At 34.9% G+C, this 21,899-nt stretch overlaps 3 protein-coding genes, 1 long non-coding RNA gene and 2 pseudogenes across 5 annotated transcripts; 2 read left to right on the forward strand and 4 right to left on the reverse strand.

Annotated features, from left to right (window-relative positions):
- Window positions 1-2,216: 2,216 nt before the first annotated feature.
- LOC141664057 (abscisic acid receptor PYL9-like) lies at window positions 2,217-3,615 on the forward strand. Its single transcript, XM_074469916.1, has 3 exons — window positions 2,217-2,503; window positions 2,720-2,935; window positions 3,138-3,615. Exons 1-3 carry the CDS (start codon window positions 2,411-2,413, stop codon window positions 3,342-3,344), a joined length of 516 nt encoding a protein of 171 aa, XP_074326017.1. The 5' UTR covers window positions 2,217-2,410; the 3' UTR covers window positions 3,345-3,615.
- A 279-nt stretch (window positions 3,616-3,894) lies between these two features.
- LOC141664056 (5-methyltetrahydropteroyltriglutamate--homocysteine methyltransferase-like) lies at window positions 3,895-4,549 on the reverse strand (annotated as a pseudogene).
- A 98-nt stretch (window positions 4,550-4,647) lies between these two features.
- LOC141664055 (pentatricopeptide repeat-containing protein At4g01030, mitochondrial) lies at window positions 4,648-7,541 on the reverse strand. Its single transcript, XM_074469915.1, has one exon. It carries the CDS (start codon window positions 7,477-7,479, stop codon window positions 4,648-4,650), a length of 2,832 nt encoding a protein of 943 aa, XP_074326016.1. The 5' UTR covers window positions 7,480-7,541.
- A 7,729-nt stretch (window positions 7,542-15,270) lies between these two features.
- Window positions 15,271-15,747, forward strand: LOC141663762 (uncharacterized). The gene is made up of 2 exons (XR_012551625.1): window positions 15,271-15,321; window positions 15,456-15,747. It is a non-coding gene; the product is annotated as an uncharacterized LOC141663762 (long non-coding RNA).
- A 570-nt stretch (window positions 15,748-16,317) lies between these two features.
- On the reverse strand, window positions 16,318-17,620 carry LOC141664486 (4-hydroxy-tetrahydrodipicolinate synthase 2, chloroplastic-like; annotated as a pseudogene).
- LOC141663601 (DNA topoisomerase 6 subunit A-like) lies at window positions 17,175-20,698 on the reverse strand. 2 transcript variants are annotated; one of them, XM_074469385.1, is made up of 2 exons: window positions 20,426-20,524; window positions 17,175-20,175 (listed from the first exon to the last, which is right to left on the reverse strand). In XM_074469385.1, the coding sequence occupies exon 2, from the start codon at window positions 20,005-20,007 to the stop codon at window positions 19,099-19,101; it is 909 nt and encodes a 302-aa protein (XP_074325486.1). In that variant the 5' UTR covers window positions 20,008-20,175; window positions 20,426-20,524; the 3' UTR covers window positions 17,175-19,098. The 2 variants fall into 2 exon arrangements, with proteins under 2 accessions (XP_074325486.1, XP_074325485.1); XM_074469384.1 differs by lacking the exon at window positions 20,426-20,524 and adding an exon at window positions 20,594-20,698 and having other exon boundaries at window positions 18,521-20,175.
- Window positions 20,699-21,899: the final 1,201 nt, after the last annotated feature.

Consider the following 21,899-nt stretch of genomic DNA (forward strand, 5'->3'; position numbering starts at 1 on the left):
TAAGTATAAAGTATATGTACCTTAATACTTATTCGTGAACTATTTAAATTCGATCGATAATAATTTAGCTAAGCTCAAATTCAAGATATTCAAATTTCATATGGAGCCGAATTCGAACTTCAAATTATTGAACTCGAAAGGTTATTAAACCTCTATTATTTTAATTTTGTTTATTATAAATATATTTTTATATAAATATTCAATATTTTTTTGGTAATTTATATATTTAATCGAACTAGAGCCGAACATATTTCGAGTTTTTATTAATACTTGGTAAAATTGATTCGAGTTTTTAAGTAGAAGTAGTGTCCATCAAACTTTTAATCAAGCTCGAGTTGAATATGACAATGTTCGACTCGACTCAACTCGATTACGACCCCGTTTGATATTGTTGTTGTAGACAATTACAACAATTTTTTGGTGAAAAACTGTTAGAAAAGTGTTTGATATATTATAAAAGTTGTTGTCTAAAGAAGCGTTTTTGCTCTCAAAGTCTCTGTTAGCAAAAATATGCTCCCTGTGTTTTTGAAAAAAAGCTGTTTTCAGTTTTTGCAGGAAATAAATATCAGTTTTACCATCAAACTTTCTCAAAAACATTATTTTTATATATTATATCTTAAAATATACATGAATTAAAAAATTACCAAACAGTCATCTAATTTTCTGTATAACACTTTTTTCACCGACACTTATTCTCACTGTACAACAGTTTTCAATAACACTCTTAAACGAAGCCTACATCCTAGTATTACTGCTACATATATACCCAAATTTCTTTCCTTTTTTTTCAAAATACACTGTTAAATATTTATCATGTTTTAATTTACTGACACGTATCACAATTTATTTTAATAAAAGTTATCAACCACGTCCACGTTTGAAATCCGACTCCGATATTTCTCCCCTAGATTATGGAATTATATCATGTACGAAATTGCAAGTGCCATTTTGTCTAATAATATCATCCACTGATGTTGGCCGTCATAAATTTTACAAGTGGCACGATATGAAAGGCTCCGAACTTTATACAAACAAGATGACAAATCGCAAATAAGCCAATAGGCAATAGAGATGAATGTGGCATCTAAAAAGCAAGTACGCCCTCTCTACCAACCTTTTCTTTACATTTTCCTTTTTATAATATTACATTCAATTTTTTACATTTCAAAACTTATCAAAAATAGTTAATGAGTCCCACCACTTTCCTACATTTTCTCCCTTTTCACACTACTTTTACTCCCTTTTTACACTACTTTTACTCTACTATCTATTTTTTATATATTAAAAATTAATGAGTCCCACCATTTCACTTACTTTTCTTTCTCCTTGACCGGGACGGAGCGAGCATTATTATGTAAAAGGGAAATACAAGGACCATTATTTATGATTTTAGTAATGTTTTAATAATATTGCCTCCATGAATATTGTAATATTAAGTGTCTTGTTTTAACTAGTTTAATGATTATTTTTTTATATTTTATTTGTAAATTACATTTTATTTGTAAATTATATTTTATTTATAATTAAATATGATTCAAAACTGATATAATTAAAAAATATATCTAATCTTCTTCAAAATTTATTTGCACAACAAATTTAATTAAAAAACACTTAAGCAATTGTGTTATACTTTGAAGAAAATAAAAAATTGGTGTACAAATTAAATGGAACCCTGCATGTCCTAAAATATTTTTCAAAATATTGCCTGATACTAAATTTATTAAAGTAATGTACACACTGTTTTACAATTACAACAAATTAAATTGTCTTTCAAATATTTTTTAGCTTTCCATTATATTTAAGAAAAATTAAATACTATATCAGAACAAATTGATTAATTAACGATTTGTAATTTATTGATAATTTTAAAAAATTGAATAATTTATCGTCCGATTTTTATAAGCATGACTATACCCGATTTTAGACATAAATTTAACTTTTTTCTTTAATTTTTAAAGAAAGAAATTTCTATTATGTCACATGATAAATACGGAAATATATAATTTTAGTTCATTTTGATTGGTTTAATTTTTATAATGATAGTAGATCCTTGCATTAACACCAACTCCAATAATTAAAATTACAAAATTTCAGGCATATGTCTATGAAGAACAATAGAAAAACAGTTAAAAGAAAGGAAGGAGATATTGCTAATTTATTTCCCACTTGTAAAAGGAGGGAGGATCTATCACATTCAAAGTTGTTAATAAACTTGAAAGTCAAGACTCATGCAAACCACACATAAGTGCATATCTCTTTTGCTTTCCATTATTTATCTCTTTGTTGGTACCAAAACCAAAACCAAGAAATCAATTTTACAACACAACTGTGCAATACTAGTTGAAAATAATCAGTCTGATTCTTGACAAAAAAATTCAGAGTTGTTAGTGCAGTAGCCGGAGAAAAGAAAATGGAGGTAGTTAGCAGACATCACAACCGTTCCCCCACAGCTTCTCAGTGTTCTTCCTCTGTTGTTAAGCACATCAAAGCTCCTGTTGATATTGTAAATTATTCATTCCTGCCCTTTTCTCAATCCTTTTCTATTATGTTTCTTTGTAATCATATGTTGTTATATGTGTTAAATCTGTTGAGTGATATTTTGTTGTAGCGTAAGATCTCTTCCGACGTCTTAAGGTTTTAGATGAACAGCTTAGTTTATGAAATCAGATATGTACTTGTAAGTTGGACCAGTCTAACAGCAGGTGTTGTATATTATCAGGTTTGGTCACTGATTAGGAGGTTTGATCAACCACAGAAGTACAAGCCTTTTGTTAGCAGGTGCATCGTGATGGGAGACCTAATGATCGGGAGTGTTCGAGAGGTAAATGTCAAATCAGGTCTCCCTGCAACTAGAAGCACCGAAAGATTAGAACTCCTCGATGATACTGAGCGCATCCTCGGAGTTGCAATTGTTGGTGGTGATCACAGACTTAAGGTACTGTTGGCTCTTTTACGCGCTACATCTTTAATTATTGCTTACTTGTAGTAGTGTTAACATTATTTGTGAATACTAATTATAATCATTAGTTATTAGTACTTGATGCAGTTTGAAGGACACAATTCTTAACATAATTTGCATCGAATCTGTTAGAATTACTAGATCGAGCTAGCATTCTAATGGAAGATTAATTTTGCAGAACTATTCTTCAGTCATTACGGTTCATCCGGAAGTGATTGATGGTAGAGCTGGCACCCAAGTCATCGAATCATTTGTTGTGGATGTTCCTGACGGTAACACTAAAGATGAAACTTGCTTCTTTGTTGAGGCTCTAATCAAATGCAATCTCAAATCATTGGCTGAAGTCTCGGAGAGGATGGCGATGCAGGACCTCCTTCAAGTTTGAGTAGGATGGTTATGTTTCAGGTCCTAATTTGAGTGGGATGGCCATGCTGGATCGTCCTCAGGTTTGAGACCATAGGTCAAAACTATGTACTAGTGTATCTTTTCAGTTACAGAATTGTGCATGATTTTAAGAACCCGGAAACTTTGGAGAGAACCGATGTTTCTTTAGAGAGTTCTGCTCATACTCTTTCCTTAATCTCAGTTATTGTATCTGCTCTCGCAGTGCTGTATGTTCCTGTTATTTATAAGTGCTCTTGGGTTTCAAACTTCAAGTTTTCATTGTTGTAAATCTCTGATATCTTGTATTACCCCCTTTCCTTGTATTTTCTTAAAAATGTACTCTATTCAGTTTAGTCAGTGGATATCTGGATTTAGAATACTCCGCTGTATGATAGACAATTGAAGTTCACCTGATTACATTCGAATTCATATGCACACAGTACTAGTAGTTAAAGTAGAAGATTCTCAATATGCAAGCATTGTAATCTATTGGTTTGATCATCATAGAATACTAAAAGAAGTGAATGGTGACTCTCCATACTGTATCACTTTCACTTGGCACTGGCAAGCTGGGTTCTGAGGAGCTTGGCAGCATCAACCATAGCCTTGAGGGCTGGATTCACTTCAGCATACTTGCGAGTTTTAAGTCCACAGTCAGGGTTGACCCATAGTATGTTGGTCTCAAGAACTGCAAGCATCTTGTTAATTTCTGTCAGCAATTTCTTCTGTTGATGGTAGTCTAGGAGAGTGTATGTCATACACACCCGGGCCTATACCAGCACCCTTCTTGATTCCCTCACGGAAAACAGAAAGTAGCTCCTCATCTTGAGAGTTCTCAATGGTAATAACATCAGCATCCATGTCAATGATAGAGTGATCGTTGAAGTTGGAGGAGCACATATGGGTGTGGATATGGGTGGTATCCAGAACCCCGATGTTGGTGATTCGGAATGAATGCACAGCGCAGTCCAAGTAGAAAGCATGCTCAGATTTCCTTAGGGCAATCCCTCTCTCAAAGCAGCCTCGTCAATTTGGATGACAATCCCACCAGCCTTCTCAAGGTCTTCCACTTCATCCTTGATAGACGAAGCAATCTGGTAGCAAGTCTCAGATCTCGGCTGGTCATTGCAGAGTGCAGACAAAGGACTTGAGAATGGTTACAGGGCCAGTTTTTGTTATTTTCTTTCTGTCATAAACGTTCTTCATCTTCACAAACAATACCAACCCTTCACATATCCTCCGGTCTGGAAGCAACACAATTTTCGTCAAAAGCTGATCGCACACGAAATCAGATTACAAGGTGATTACCATAATTCATTACAGGAACACTTTCCATTGCTAAAATGGTGAAATCTCGCGCCATCTTTGACATAAATTTCACGTCTTTTCAATAGCGAAATATATTTAGCTGAAGTATGGCAGTCAAAACACATTCTTGCATTCTTGATCACCCTTATAGGTAGAAAGCTTTTACTCTTCATCAGTCCATATGTAATTGCCAGTTTCTCTGTGTGAGCAAGCAGTATTTTCTCCTTCTCTTCCTCGTCTTTGTTTTGATGCACACAATTAGTATCCGGTACATATCCTAACTCCTTTATTGCTGAAATCAGCTTATATAAATTATAATATATCTCCCCTTCATCAGGATGAGGTTTTCCTGTTGCAGAAAACATATGAATTGTCTGATTAATTTCTATCCAGCTCCAAGTGTTTCCTAATCGTACACCTGCATCTTCCATCGACTTTCTTATACCCTCAGCTTTTTTTGATCTCTTTGACATTCCGTACAAATTCATCATCATAAGATAGTTAACAGGATTGTATGGTTCTAATTGGAAGAGCTTATTTGCAGCAACCTCTGCAAGCTCAATATCATAAGGCACTCGACAAGATCCAAGTAATGCGCCCCATACAGCAGCATCTGGTTTAACTGGCATTGATTTCACAAACTCCCAAGCTTCATCGGGATAACCACATTTCCCAAGAAGATCAACCATACATGAATAATGCTCGATCGTAGGGGTAATACCATAACGTGATTTCATATGATCAAAATATCTCCAGGCTTCGTTAAGCAAACCGGAAGCCTTACAACTTGACAAGAGGGCTGTAAAAGTTACCGCATCTGGTTGGAATCCCTCTTCTTGCATTCTCTTAAAAAGGTTCATCACCTGTTTCCCGAGGCTGTAAATGGCAAACCCCATAATCATGGAATTCCAAGTAGCTAGAGTCTTGTTTTGAGTTCTCTGAAATATGTTATAAGCAGTCTTTAAACTGCCACATTTACTATACATGTCGACAAGGGTTGTTGCGACAAATACATCTATAAAACCGTTCCTGATAGCCATAGAATGTATCTCTTTTCCTTTGTGTAACAAAGACAGACCAGCACAAGCTTGAATTAAACACAATATTGTGGTTAAGTTGGGCTCTATACCTTCTTTCTGCATCACGATGAAGAACTCCAGGGCAGCCCTGTATTTTTCATTTTTTAAACATCCTGATATTAATGCAGTCCATGAAACAACATTAGCTTTCAACCCAGAAATTTCAATTTGACGAATAGTATCCAAAGCTTCATCAATTTTACCCCGGATAGCATATCCAGAAACTAGACTATTATATGTCACTATATCAGCTTTGATTCCCTCAGATTCCATCAGCTTCAGTAGTTTGACAGCCTCTTCACATCGGCCCTTGTAAGAATATCCCGAAATTAATGAATTCCAAGCAAAAATATTTCTCAGACTCGTACTATCAAAAACAGCCTGAGCATTGATCAGGTCATTGTTCTTCACATACATGTCTAGCATTGAAGTTACAACGTAGATGTCATAATCTAAACCATTTCTTATTACATAGCCATGAATTTCCTTCCCAAAATTCAAGATCTGTAATTCACTAATGGCTTGAAGAACACTGATTATGGAGGTTGGGTTAGGCTTGAAACCAGACAACTGCATGCTACGTAAAATGCTCAAAACTTCTTTGTATGAGCCATGAAGAAAATGTCCTGACAAGAGGCAATTCCAGGTTATAATGTCATGCTTTATGCTGCATTTTTCCATCTCTTTAAATAAACTCCAAGCCTCACTTAAATATCCAAGTGCACTATACCCAGAAATGATCGAGTTCCATGAAGATAAGTTTCGACTCTCCATCAAATTAAAAACTTTTCTAGCTAGTTCAAGTTTTTTGTTCTTGCAGTACATGCTAATTAGTGAATTACATATAAGCAAGTTTGATTCCAGTGCTAGTCGAATAACGTACCCATGTATCTGTCTTCCCTCATGAAGGGCTTCAGTCCTTGAACAAGCTTTCAAAACTTTAGCTAGCGTAAAGCTTTTAGCCTTGACATTTGAAAACTGCATTTCCCTAAATAGTCCTATAGCGTGCTTCCATCTCTCACTCCTCAAATTCACCAAAACTATCTCATTCCACAGTTGAAAATTGCTTCCCGGCAGCTCATTAAATACCAGATGAGCACTGTCTATTCTTTCACACCTTGCATAAAAATTCATTAGTGCACATTTTATATAAACATCCAAATCAAAGCCTTTTTTGATCAAACAAGCATGAACCCCCAATCCTAAGCATATTTCTCGTAAATTTGCACATAGTTTCAATATCACCGTGAAAGATCCACTATCAAAGCTCACCCCTTTCTGATGAAAATCAGAAAAAACTTGAAGAATCTTAAATGGGCTCCCCCCATTGATCTTAAATTCTTGTAGGAAACTGTTCCAGTACAGGCAATTTTCAGGGGAATCAACAAGAAACAACATAGCTGCTGACTGAGGATCACCAAACGCCAAGTAAGATTTGACTAAAGATTGCATTTTTGTTTCTAAATTCCAATTTCTTGACATCTTTATGATCCGGGCATGTCTTGCTTTGACTGACTGTAAGGAATCAAACTCATTGGAATGATCATATAAACAGAGACTTGATGAAACATTGGCAGATAAAGATGTTTCAGGAGAGTTCTCTGCAACAGTTGAAACACTGTGATTGTTAACATAGCTTATTGAACTTTTCTTGATAAATGTGCTTTGCAAAATCAAGGTGTTTCCATGGAGTGACTGGTTTTGTGTTGTAAAATTGGCATGTACAGGAGGAAAACAAAGGGTCTTCATAGGGTCTAGTGAGAATTTGAGTGCAAAAAAATTGCAAACTAGTATGTGTGAATTAGTTTATTTTTGTGTGGATAAGGTATATTATCCTCACACGTCATAACATATGGTACACACAATCATGAAAATTAAAAACTAAGTGTGGGTTTATCTATTTTCTTGAGTTGATCAATTTTAATTTTTATTTTTACAGGATGGGTATATTATCTTTTCTCTATTCAAGTTTGCATAGGATGCAACCAAAACACCAAAAACTTCATCTGTTGATTGGCAATACTCTTCCAAATCTTGCTCAACAATTTTGTCTTAAAGATACAAACCAAAAAAGGCACAAAAATTACAAACCAACAATACAAACAATAATAATTTTAGTTTCAAGATCATGTAGTATTCATTTGGATGCAATAATTTAATTATGGCTATGCACTGTACTATTTTTTATAAAAAATGTCCCCAGCACCTGCAATTGTAAATGATACAAATTTACTTTTTTGGACAGTTAGAATGTATACACTGTACTATTTGGATTATGTATAAACAATTTTTTTTTATTTTCTGAGTTCTATTCTGGTTTTTGGCTTATATCAGCTGCTTGTAAGCTGTTTGCTGGAGAAGAAACAGTGTCTGTCGGGTGTTACAGTTCTAGATTCAAATGTTTAGAGGCGGTTGCAGAAAAATTCTCAGGAAAACGCAGCCAATATTTTTTAAGCTCAATATTACGCATTAGTAAGTGTAGAGTAGATAAGGGACGACATCCAAGAAATGAAGGAAAACAAAACATTTTCTGAACTCACGTGTGTTTCCTCTGCAAAACTTCTAGAACTTACATACTTCCTTGTGGGCTCAGCATCAAAGACATCAGTTTACCTGGTTGTCATTTTAACACTAAGAGATCAGTTAGCTAACTAGTGTTGAATTGGTGTTTCGATTTATTTAAAAATATTTTTCATCAATCCAACCATATATATATTAATAGATTTATATATTAGTGATATAACCAAAGTTTAACATCAAAATAATTTTATTTGATTTGTCATTTTAACAGTCAGATATCGGTTTGACTATTATAACTAAGTATTGTTTAGTCCTTAATTGGTGTTTCGATTTTTTTTAAAATATTTTTCATCGATCTAACCGTATGAATGCCAATAAATATACTTCCTTCGTCCCTCACAATTGCTATCATTTTTAAGAGAGTGTTCGACACACATTTTAAGATGAATAAAAAATATAGTTTTATAACTTTTTTAAAAAAAATTCTTTTTCTGAATAAAAGTTTAAACATTCTATTTTTATTCAGAATTTTTTTTAAAAAAAAAGTTATAGAAATATACTTTATGTTCATCTTAAAATGCGTGCCGAACACTTTTTCAGAGACAATAACAATTGGTCGAGATTGATGGAGTATATAATAGTGATATAACCAAAGTTTCAGACAAAAATAATTTTATTTAGTTTGCCATTTTAAAATTCAAGCACCCTCACTTTTTTTCGAAAATTTTAAAAGTGTAGGTAAATTTCCCGCCATTTTGAAATATAAAATTTGACCGAAATCAGTTGAATTTAGGAGTGCCAAATCAATTACTTTGCGGGAAAATTCCCTCCACTTTTTTATTAAGGCTAAATTCGACCGAAAAAAATTTGGTCGAAAATTTCAACCGTTTTCGGTTAAAATTGGTTGTAAATACGACCGTTTAAATTCGACCGAGGCCGATCAAATTTAGCCGTGTCCAAGGGATTTGACCGCATGTGTTCGAATTTAACCACAGTCGAATCAGTTGTATTTAACCTTGTTTTCTTGTAGTGTTGGTTCAAGGGTCAAGATTGTATTTATATAAATTTTCGTGGGGAAGAGCAAAAGGGGAACCTGGCTCGGAATATAAGCAACTATATTATTACATATTAACCCAACAAGCACTACAAGAAAAACGTCAATAGAGAACGGTTATGCACTGATGTGACAAATGCAAAAAACCGATATTTTCGTGGGTGGAGTAAAAAATTTCTGTTTTTCACATCGGTTCTGCACCGATATGAAACACCATATAATACATCATTTCTAAATATATAACCGATGTATTAGATATGCAAAGACATCGGTTAGTAACTGATGCAAAAAATAAGAAATGATGTCAATTGTATCTATACAACATTTCTATAAATACAAACGATGTAATAGACATAATAAGGTATCAGTATTTAACCAATGTCCATGATTATAATTTTAAGTATTATATATATATATATATATATGTAAACCAAAAATACTAAAAATAAAAACAAGAGGAATCATTGAAATATAAATGATCAAAACTTAGATTATCATTATTAGACCAATACAAAGCATCCCAATATACAATATAGATGAAATTAAAAACATAATTCTCAAATTTACAGCTTTTTTTACAAGTGTCTTCCTTTTTTTATCTGGAAGCTTGATACAGTAACACAACTTTGTGCATCCCAAGGTTCGATAAATCTCTGTTCTTAATTTCAGCAGCAGAAGAGTTACAACAGGTTGCGAAAAGTCTGAAATTTTTCCTCTGGAATATATTAATGAAAAAAGATCTTAGATGAAGAATCATAGACCTGTAGCACTACGATGAACAATACCCTGCTTTTGATAGCACTCTACTTTTGTAGGTTGATCATCTGCTTTCAGGACTATAGACTTTCTATTTCCCAGCACCGATTTCCTGCCCTCTTGGGATTGCATAACTTCCCGGCTCAAGATGTTGTAAATCTCTTTTACTAATACTGTAAGTTTCTGTGAATATCAAGTTCTATATTGTATTGAAGAAGAAGAAGTAGTTACAATGTGTTGTTTACAAAGCTTTATATACAAGACACTATCTAACTAACTGAGCGGGAAAATCTGTTACTTAAATTATACAGCTGTCATGGTGAATGATGTGGCATAAGGTGCTGATGTGTGTGCTGATGTGTGCTGACATGACTGTTACTATCAGATATATCAATAGCCTCCCTCAAGTTGGAAGGGGCTGAAGAATGAACCAAACCCAACTTGGACGAAAGCAACTGCAACTGTGGTGATGGAACTATTTTTGTCAAGATATCAACTAGTTGATGTTTTGTGGGAAGATATGTTAACTGAATTAATCCTTCAAGAACTTTGTCTCGTGTAAAATGACAATCAACTTCTATATATTTTGTACGCTCATGAAACACCGGATTCTTTGCTATGTGAATTGCAGACTGATTATCACAGTGCAGAGTAACCGGACTGAGATTAGAAACACCCCTATAGGTTAGTAATAACATTCTCCATCTTCTTTGAATCTTCCAGAGAGTTCGTCCAAGTAGCATGTCAAAGTTGCATTTATATGCCAAGTAGAAGTTAAGGGCGCGCCAAAATATTCTCGTACGTTGGCGTCGCCCTGTGTCATCAGCCTTTGATCTCTTCTTTTGTCATTCTACATTACCCTAAATCTTTCACCGTTAGGACTTGCCCTAACTTTGTCCAAGTAAAGCCAAGGTATGAGCCTGTCAAAGTAATCATGTCCGAGTAATCCATCCAAGGAGTCTTTCTTACTTAGGGCGCGCCCTAAATCTCACCATAGGAGAGAAATCTTCACCCCTTCTGCAGTAATTGGGCGCGCTTCCCCACTATACTTGAGGGCGCGCCTTTAAGGCATGGTAACCACAACTGTCAATCAGCCATTCAGTCAATGGGGCGCGTTCTTAGAGCGCGGCTTCTTTTTTATGGAAAGTCAATCTTATCTTTTCCTAGATTTTAGGCGTTTCTCCTTCGATTTTGCCTATTTTATTAATCTCCATCCGAATATTGTTTATACCAATTTTTGAGCATAACACACATCATTTGAAAATCCCTCATCTATTCAGGGGGAGCTGCAAAAACTCAATGCTCAAATCACTAATCAATCTCTCAAATTTCTTCTACCTATAATGAAACACTTGAATCTACTTCTCAAGTGTTGTCAAAATCAAGTGACACACTTCAAGAAACTGTAATCACCACACGTGACCCACATTCAGTTGGTGAGAGGTTATATGCTGGGGTAGACCTTGATGACACAACCACAAAAATAGTGTTTTCATCAGTCTTTACTGAAGACCCTGTAATGGTACTAAATGCACATTCATGTGCAAATAAATATTCACAGATTGAAAGGTCTGAGGGTAGTACTCCTGAGAGGGAGCTATCTAAATCCTCTCCAATTCAATTGGAGGTTCCCCATGTGGGGACTACTCCCCTCAAAACCCTGGATGATATTGCAATAACAATATAAGCTCGGAGTACAATTATCAATTATCCAACCATTAGGGCGACAAGTCAAGCACATTTAAGTGTCAGTTCTTTACAAGAAGAACAAGGATTTGAGGTCATGGTACATGAAAGTAACCTCGTCAGATCCCCTCCAATTCCAATAGAAGTTCCCGTTACTGGTGAATAACCTATGGTCACAACCACAGTTTCTACTATGAGTTTAACTGTGATTCCAATCACAGGGTTACCTAATACCTCTCAACCCTCCGCCTTAAACCAAACAGACATCCCATCTACCTCCAACCCCACTCAACAACCTTCTCACCTCATCTCACAATGGCTGCAGGATGCTTAAACTCAACCTCTCACAATGAATGATCTCCTGGTGGACCAACTATCTGGCCTTGCAAACATTACCCAACAGCTACTCACAACTAACATGTCCAATCAGGCTATCTTGTTGTCATATAAAACATATATTGAAGAACAACAACAAAAGATTGTCAAAAAACTGAGAAATATGGGAATATGGATGCTTGGCTATCTAAGGATTTTAGCTTCGAAATGGATGAAGTTTTGGCTAGTATCATAGAAGAGTATGTCACTATCCTAGGAAGCAATGCCAAGACTCTCAGTCCACAGGAAGTTTATGATGCTATTACGGAAGTCTATAAAGCACTACTCAAAGATTTTCACTTCATTGGTAAAGCATTGCAACAGAATCTGAATAGTTATCAAGACAGGACCAGGAGATTGGTGAAAGATAAACTAGATGACCTTGTGCCAACTCAGGTAGAAATCAAGAATAAGTACAACAAGTTTGCTGAGCATATGTCAAAGTTTGATGTCACTAGTATGGAGCAAAGTATCAAGAACTTAAAACAATCATTTCTGGCTCTTCATGAAGTTGTCCAAAATCAAATCACAAACAACAATGTCACAAGAGTCAAGCTGGACCAACTCCACCAAGCCAGATATGAACCCTCAGCATTATTGATGAAGGGCATCAAGGAATCTGTTTAAGCCACCTTTGGTGCTCCTCTCTCTTCAAGCTCACAATAACCAATCTCCACCTCGACAAATCTTCAAATTTAGTCTCTTCAAGAACAAGTCTCCAATCTGGAAGCCTCCAATGATTCACTAACATCACATGTCACTGCTCTCACTATCTTAGTGCAGAGTCAGCAAAATAACATAAGGTCCCTAGTAGACTCCCACAAACATCTCCAAATGCAGAATTCTATCTCTTTGGGTGCTATTATGGAATCTTAAAATTCCACTACATGCCTTGCCTGAAGCTGTTAGGCCAGAAATTTCAACCCCTCTACTTCTTCCTGCTACCAAGACTAAAGGGAGATAGAAGCTATAATTCAACAATCTAAAGAAGCTGCACTACAATCAAAGGAAGCTGGAAAATCTACAGTTCACTCTGTCCATTGCTCTACACAAGTCAAAATCTCCTATGATGTTAGTAAAGATAGACTCCAAAAGCTGCAGAAGGATCCTGTCAAGACAAGAAGTTCAATGAGCTTTTAATTGTGCTAATAGTCTCTCTTCATAACAACTACATCATTCACAAGAGAGCTTTAGTCGATAATATCAATTTTCAATATTTTTTACAAATATTATATGTACATTTTAATTACTTTTTATAATAATAAAATATGTTAAAAATATATGAGATACATTTTCAAACTAAAAAAAATTAATAAATAAGATAATAATTCATTTATGTACTACTCCCTCTATCCCATTGAATTCTCTACGTCACTTTTTGACACGCTTTTCAATGCTCGTTTAAAGTATAACTCTATTATATTATTTTAAAAAAAAATTTATGTATAAAAGTTTTATGTTTAAACTTTTGGGGTAAAGGATGACCAATTGCAGTCACCAACGAAACATGATTCTAACAGACTTAAAAATATGATAGGTGAAGAATGGTTAAAACATGAAGAAGAAGTTTCAGTTTCATTAAAAAGAATTATGGAAACCCAAAGGAAGGCCGATGTCGAGATAGTTGCAAATTGGGTGGACAAGATACAAGAGAAGATTATCTCCCTTTTGGATAGCAATCCGTAGATATATAAGCCTTTTTTTTTACTAATTATATTAATTCAGATTAATTATGACTTAATTTACATCTCCGAAAACTGCTATGCATTGAACTTGAAAGATTTTTTTGGTCTCCTTTGTTTTATGTTACTGCTGCAGAGGTTATTCTTGGTCTTTTTTCTTTAAGAACACAGTTCACTCGTTTTGAACCGGTTGAGTTTACATACATTTTAATTGTTCAAAGGAGTATGGCTAAGCATCTTTAGCATTCTGCCTTAATGCTAATTTCAGATGGTTAAGTGTAGACTGTAGAGTAAGATGATTAAAACAGTAACTGCTTAAAACTAATTCCCACACTTTTTACTATATTAACCGCATCTGCCACTGCCAACTCGATTTCTGCAGTTCTGCGATTGACTGGCATATTTGCTTTTCTTAGAAAGTGTTCGGTGAGGGCGGAGAAGCTGAGCCTGCATGACAGAGGTCCAGTTAGTCATATGCAGCCTATATAAACATGGTCAAATTATAGATTTACACTTGCTAATAATATTCATGATAAAAGTCCATGATTTTACAAGGTCAAAGAAAGAAACTTGTCCAGTTCTCTTCCTGGCACATTGTAGACAATGGTTGGACCCATGGAGAGCACACTGTTAAAATGAGAAACCATGCCCTCTCAAGAGAGGTCTTGCGATAGTAGGGATTAATGTGCAAAGCTGCATGCATTCCTACTGCAAAACCCTATTCTGTAGCATGAATGGCTTCCCTTGTTGAGTTACTTCCAGTATTCCCAATAACCTTGAAAAATCCGTAATCTATGAAGGGATGATGCTAGAACTTTAATCATCTTTTGGAACGATGACTAGTTTGTATCTTGGGTAGAGTGTTGGGACAGACCATAATGATACCTAGAGCTCCATGATGACAATAAGAAGTGGATGGTCAAGAGAAGAACAAAAAGAAGGCAAGGATTGTAAAATTCAAAAGAAAAGCTCAAGTTGTATGAAGGATGCTTGTGGTGATGTGGTCATTTTCTGTGTTCCCATCTTTTGCCAGCTCAAGAAAAACTAGAGTCTTGAATTATAAATGTAATCAAAAAAATTAGGCTAATGCATCAAGGATAAGAACTCAATTGTTTTACTTCCTGAGATGGATTGGTAGCTGCTTAATTGGTGGCCTCTCTCATTATGAGTCCTCTTGCTATCATTGTTGTGAAAGTCTCTCTCTCTCTCTCTCTCTCTCTCAGACACACACACAAATATCTCTATATAACACTGCAACTGGTCAGCTTTTCTTCATCCAACTCTCATCTTCATTCTAAAACTCCAACTTTCATTCAATCTCTCTGCATCTCCTGTCCTTTACAGCATTTCCTAATTTGTCACACACACATACAGTAAAGTCTGGATGATGCACACAATGTGTATCAGCATCTCAGGATTACCAAACTCACCTCATTATCCTAATTCAAACTTCACTTTTTGCCCCTCGAGAAAGCAATTAATCAAGAACCTCAAATCCAGGGCACATTGCACACAAAGGTCAGCTCTCTTAATTTCTTTAACATGCAAGATATTTGTACTTGTCTCTCTGTGTGTTTACTGTTTCTTGCTAAATACAGAGTGCATGCATGCATGAATTTATGTACTCATTGTTCATATTTGACTTGTATCAGAAAGAGAATGTCAAAGCAAGCAAAGGAAAGGGCAAGAAGACTATGGATATTGAAGAGAAAGATGCTACTGCAGAACTTGAAGCTTTACACTGAAAACAAAAGCATCATTGAAGAAAATGAAAAACTGAGAAAGAAAGCTGCATTTCTTCATATTGAAAACATGGCTCTGCACTCTCTACTCCAAATCAATCCTCCTACACAACAACTTGGCCTTTTACCCAATGAAGTTGAACAGAATTGATTCCTACTCCATATTTGAAATAAAATTAATAAAAATTAATTGATTAACAATTAGTTAATTTTTTATTCTGCCATGTTCCTGTAGATTTGTATGAAATTATATTAAAAATTAAAAAAGTTTTAGTTGCTTCAAATAGATTTTTAAGGCACGCCATTTTAAAAAAGTTTTAGTTGTTTTAAATAGATTTTTAAGACACGCCATCCTTGGACAACAGGTAAAACACAGTTTCAAATTATTTTACCATCTTTTTTTAATATTGGATCAATATCTTAGCAATTATCTTAATAATTTTGTTTGCACTAATAACTATCATAAAAGTACATTAGACTCAATCTAGCAAAAAATTAAAAAAATAAAATAAAAGTGACAGACTCAAAGTAGTGAAAATCTTGGCTGCTCCAGAACTTTTACTAAAGTGAAGCTCTCTGCGTGAACTTGATTAAATATCAAACTCCGACCCAAGTTAATATAAGATAAAAAAAACTCTCCATTGTGCCCAAGATGGCAAAGAACACATTCTCATTTTCAACAAATTTATTGTACACAAACTGGTGACAGTTTCATTCTTTCACAAAATGCACAACACCCTCAAGCCAAACTGGGTAGTCACTACTACGAGCTATCAACCTCGAGATTACCGCCTAATATCGACCAATTAGTACAAAATCGTCATCTTCAAGAACCTGAGCATCTTCTTCTCCTACAAAGTTCTCTCTCCCCAAACTCTACTCTCTTGGCCAAAGGCAGAGGTACATATGGCAACCGGAAAACAGGCCTGACAACCCCGAGTTGAGAAAGTGCTGTATTTAACCCAATTGGATTTGGCTCTTCAAAAAGCCACTTCATCAAAGGCAACAACTTTGCATTTAAGGTTATGTTGTTCCCCCTGAACATGATTTCCCGCATTAGTTGTGGGACCAAGTTGCTGGTTACAGATATAACTCCGGTTGCACCATAATCCCACCTCCAATCATGGCACTGATCATCATTTCCGCTCCAGACAACAATTCCATTTTTGGTATACTGATCTACTCTACCATGTCCTACACATTCCTTGACACCTGCCAGGTTTGGGTTTCGAGCCAAATTGTGGATCACACGAGGTGGGATATCTTGTCCAGTTCTTCCTGGAACATTGTGGACCCATGGAGAGCACACTGTTAAAATGAGAAACCATGCCCTCAAGAGAGGTCTTGCCATAGTAGGGATTAATGTGCAAAGCTGCATGCATTCCAACTACAAAACCCTGTTCTGTAGCATGAATGGCTTCCCTTGTTGAGTTACTTCCAGTATTTCCAATAACCTTGATAGATCCACCGAAACAGTTGACTGTGTGACCAATAAGCATAATATGTTCATCCCAGCTCATCAATTGGCCTTCACCAGTAGTTCCACCAACTATGACACCCTCTACCCCATGTTCAATCTGCATGTTTACTAGAGCATCATATGCTTCGAGATCAAATCTACCATCAGGCAGATATTGAGTTTTGATGGCAGTTATCAATCTGAGATGTGGAGTTTTGATGGCAGTTTTTATGTCGTCGGTGAAAGTTCTGCATACATTAGAAATAATACAGTAAGCACAGGTTAATTACCATGGATAAATTATGATTTAGTTAATGTGCATTGATGCATGATGCCAACAGTAATCTAAGCAAAGTTTTTGGATGCAAACTCATATACAGCACATCATCTTCATTGTTGCATCATACTTGCAGAACATTATCCAAATCTTTTTCCTGCGTTTAACATCTCTATAAACACAATTCAAGATCTATTTCCAATAGCAAGTAAAATGCATCAGCCAACTCTATACTTCTAATGTGGCCAAGAATGCAATAGTTTGGCACATTTTTATGTTTAATTAGCTGCTTACAGATACATTTTTAGGAGTTATTGCTGCTTTTGGAGACCTCCACATTGCATTCCTCCTAATCAGCAGCGGATGAAAATTAGCAATGGTGAAGATAGTTTAGATGGCATATCCACACAGTATCATATATAAAAAGACTTAGAAGATAGCAGTTCAAGCTGCTTATGTGTTTAGCCAACTCCACATAAGTTAATTGAAGCACACATTCTGATCTAAGAAAGAACAGAACTCACGTACTTGTATATATAATTGACATATTGACATCATCACGGCTTCCATTAGAAAATACCAAAACATATTGTTCCCAACGAAGAGCATGCCAAACAACTGGAGCTGCTGCTAGCTCGTTGCCATTCAATTGATAGGGTGTCCATTTGTTTGTACCTTCTGTAAGACACAATTAACAGCTCTCCACCGCTTAAACCAACCACGGCGGAATTACTTGTGGATTTAACACCCACGATCAAAGAGATGACTGTTGCTTTGCAGAGCCATGAACTTGTTATCTTCCATCATTTTTCTGCTTGGTTTATTATACTAATAAAAAAATAGATATCTGGATTACAGTTTCTCGTAGTCTCGTACACATCTAGTTCTATTAATATAGTCGAATGTTATACAGGGGAACAATTCAGAAGCTCAAGACATGTGCTGCTACTAACTTAATGTGATGCAGTAGTTGATCATTTATTTTGAGTGGGTGTTACAGCCATTAACACAGAAAGACAAAGCTACATCTAAAATACAAAGAAGCAACGCTAACCCTAAGGTATAAAGTGGAGATAAGTGCTTAGAATCCGAGTCTCACACTAAGTCCTTGTAATGTCTAGCAATACAATAACTTATTCTAACACTCGAGTAAAACAAGTATACAAGCCCAAAATAAGAACAATTACCTACTAAAGAAAGTAAATGAACAGTTGAAATTTTGAAATTCAAAAATTGGGATCAGAACATGGAGTACATAGAACTTGACAATATTCTAACAATAAATAACAATTCAATACTACAAATATCTCACACACTTGAAAGGCCAGCAACTTCTTTCCGTAAAAACTAAAAGAACCCGTAAAATAAAAATTAACAAAGATAAAACAAAATTTGCCATATGATCAGCAACCATAAGTATTACCACTGTACCCAAAAAGTATAAAACAAAATACTAGCCAAATAAATTTGTCTTTAGATATAAACATAAATCAACGCTTTTCGCATGACAGAAATTAACCCAATCCTTCTGGACCAAGATATAGTTGTCAAGTAGCAGCAATTAATTAAGGCGGCGGCAAAAAGGCAGCATGACCCCTCACTTGGAAATCATTCCTAGATCCCAGTCATACATGTAGTTCATATTGACAGAAAGTAAATGCACATAAAAAAGATAGATTATCCAACAATCTATCAAACAAACATTGCCATCTGGTCAGAAATTTGCGTAGAGAATTAAATCATTTGCACATAACCCACTACAAGTCTAAAATTAAGCATTATAGCTTTGACAAAAGCATTACTTCCATGGTAGTTATCTAAACCCAATCTCTTCTCCGTAATTTCTTAGCAACGAAAAAATCCCCTAGATATAGGTGACAATCAGCAGAATTTGGATCAACATCTCCGGGAGCCAGAGGGTGGAATGTCACCGACTTGCCAAACACATCGAGCCAACTCAGTGCCGCTAACCAGTCTTTCTTAGCACGGAAAATGGGATTAGCCCTGAGCATGCGAGTGACCTCACGAAAGCCAGAAGGATAACAACTAGCACCATCATAAGAAAGGCGAGACTTACAGTCACAGGGCCTCACACCAAGCCACTTTATATTCACAGAATCAACATTATTCTCATCTCTAGACTCACCGCTGAGATCCCACCCGTAGCAACATGGTAATTTTTTGAGAGGTGTGTCAAGGAAGGTCAGCAAGTCGAGGTGATGGGGGTTTAAGTCAGTGACAGCAACAATGGGAATGTCCGGGTATGATGCTCTAAGTGTCCTGAGAAATAAATACGACAATATGTCCCAACTAACACCAACTACAAGATACTTAGACTTATCATTAAAGGATATCAGATCCTTTAAAATCTTATCACTCGTAGCCAAAAGAATAACAGAGGCATTTGTCTGGATAGGGACAGGGACAGCAATCCTAATACTTGAATCAGGCATAAGATTGTTGTTCGAATCGAGCAACTGATACTGACCATGAATTCTTACTCCTGACAGTTGAACAAATGGAATGGATTTTGGCCTTCGGTTGCCTATGTGTTCCATATGTGCTTCCTCTCCCAATCTTACACGCTCGCAAATTGCCAACCAGTCGAATTCCAATTTATGTTCTGGTGGGGATTCTTTTTCCATGACTGGGATGTAAGACAAGTAGGTGGACCATTCCCCGTATCCCAAGTCTAACAAAGATTGTAAAGTCTCGTTGTAATGCATAACAAATCCATCGGGCGACAACACTTTTCCACAATTAGGATAACCAAGGTCAACGTCTGTTGCTGTCTGGAAGAGCCTTTCCACGACGACGTAAATAGTATCAGAAGATTTGAACCCATCCAAAAGGACAGGTTCAACTCCTGGCCAGGAAACTATGTGCACAAGTATCTGCAGTCAGTAACAAGAGGAAGGAAACTATTAATTCGGATATAAAAAAGGGGCAGAAAATAAAACGATTAGGGTTCATAAAAACCCCAAAATATTAGGGAATACTGAAAACCTATAAAATTATTGAGGTTCTTTTAAACCCAACAAAAAATTAGGGAATATAGAAAACCTTATTTTAAACCCAATATAATTTAGGGCTTATAGAAAACCTTATTTTAAACCCAACAAAAAATTAGGGCTTATAGAAAACCTTGAATCAGATTTTAAACCGCCAAATAACAAGTAACATTATAACGATTCCAGTCCCTAAAATAGCATTATAACGATTCCAGTCCCTAAATTCAAATTTTAAACCCTAATTAGAATAGTGTAGAGAGAGAGAAAAGGGAGGGAGGGAGGGAGGCAGAGAGAGACTCGCCTGAATTGATTTTCTCTTCATAGCCTCGTCCTCGTCCTTTACTCCTGATCTTTTCCTTCCGTATTCAACTCAGGGTTTTTAAATTATATAGAGTTTTTTATTTTGTCTAAAAGCAATATCAATATCAATATCAAAATGGAATTGAAATTATCTCATTATTATAAAACAATTGTAATAAAATTCGAAAAGAAAATTGGGTAAGAAATTATAATGAAAATTGGGTAAGAAATTATAATTTATTATTAGAGAATTATAATGTGATTTTGCTTTATCTCTAAAGCAAAATTGTATTGAAATCAAAAGTATTGTAGATACATAATAATCGAAATATGATAGTGATCATTGGAATTAAAATCACATTTTTTTATACTATATATTATAATAAATGAAATATTAAAAGTTTGATAGTCGATCAATCGGTATTTACTGAAATTACTTAATCACTTTTATTTAATTATTATAATTCTAATTTTTCGGTTGATTGGTCAGTCGGTCAATTCTAATTTTAATTGATGTTGGAGTAAACTCCTGATGCGGCTTTACCAATTGAAGTTCTATTTTATATCAAACCTTATATTTTTATAATTGATATTATAGTCAATTTCCTCTTTTAATTTAAATTTTATTTCATATCGAGTTCTATATTATTCTAATTGTTAATTCAGCTTAAAATAAATTTAAACAAACTAAATATTATTAGTTGGATTTTGTTGACATAATGTGCCTAATGTTAAGATAAAACGATTATCTGGGATAAAAATATATATATATATATATATATATATTATACGATTGATCCAAGCTAGCCCGAGACTAAAATAAAAATATAATTCGACCAACTAAAATAAAAACATATATAATAATAATGCGGAATAAAATAAAATTATCTTATTGATCCAGACAACAAAAAAATTTAATATTATAACTATAAATAATCAGTTTGATTTGGTCGATGTATTGGACATCGAACTAAAATAAAATAGTGTAAATCACGTATCCGGATAAAATAAATTAATATTAAACTAAGCACAATTCATATCCTGGTGATCTAAATTAAAAATCAACTTTTAATGAAAACATAAATCTAATATCCCGAGTTTCCAGAATTTATTATTGTTATTATTATTTGATTGTTTTATGTGATTTTTCAAATTGGAGGGAATAAAATTGTGAGTATTTTTTTCATCTCTGAGTTCGTGTCTTTAAATTGCTTTAAGTGCTAATTGATAGTTTGTGTTGATCTCTCTAGGTTTTTATGAAACTATTTAACTATTTTTATTATTTCCAAAGTTTATTTGAAAACCGG

Source organism: Apium graveolens, chromosome 6, assembly GCF_009905375.1.
Source record: "Apium graveolens cultivar Ventura chromosome 6, ASM990537v1, whole genome shotgun sequence".
NCBI classification, from domain to species: domain Eukaryota; kingdom Viridiplantae; phylum Streptophyta; class Magnoliopsida; order Apiales; family Apiaceae; genus Apium; species Apium graveolens.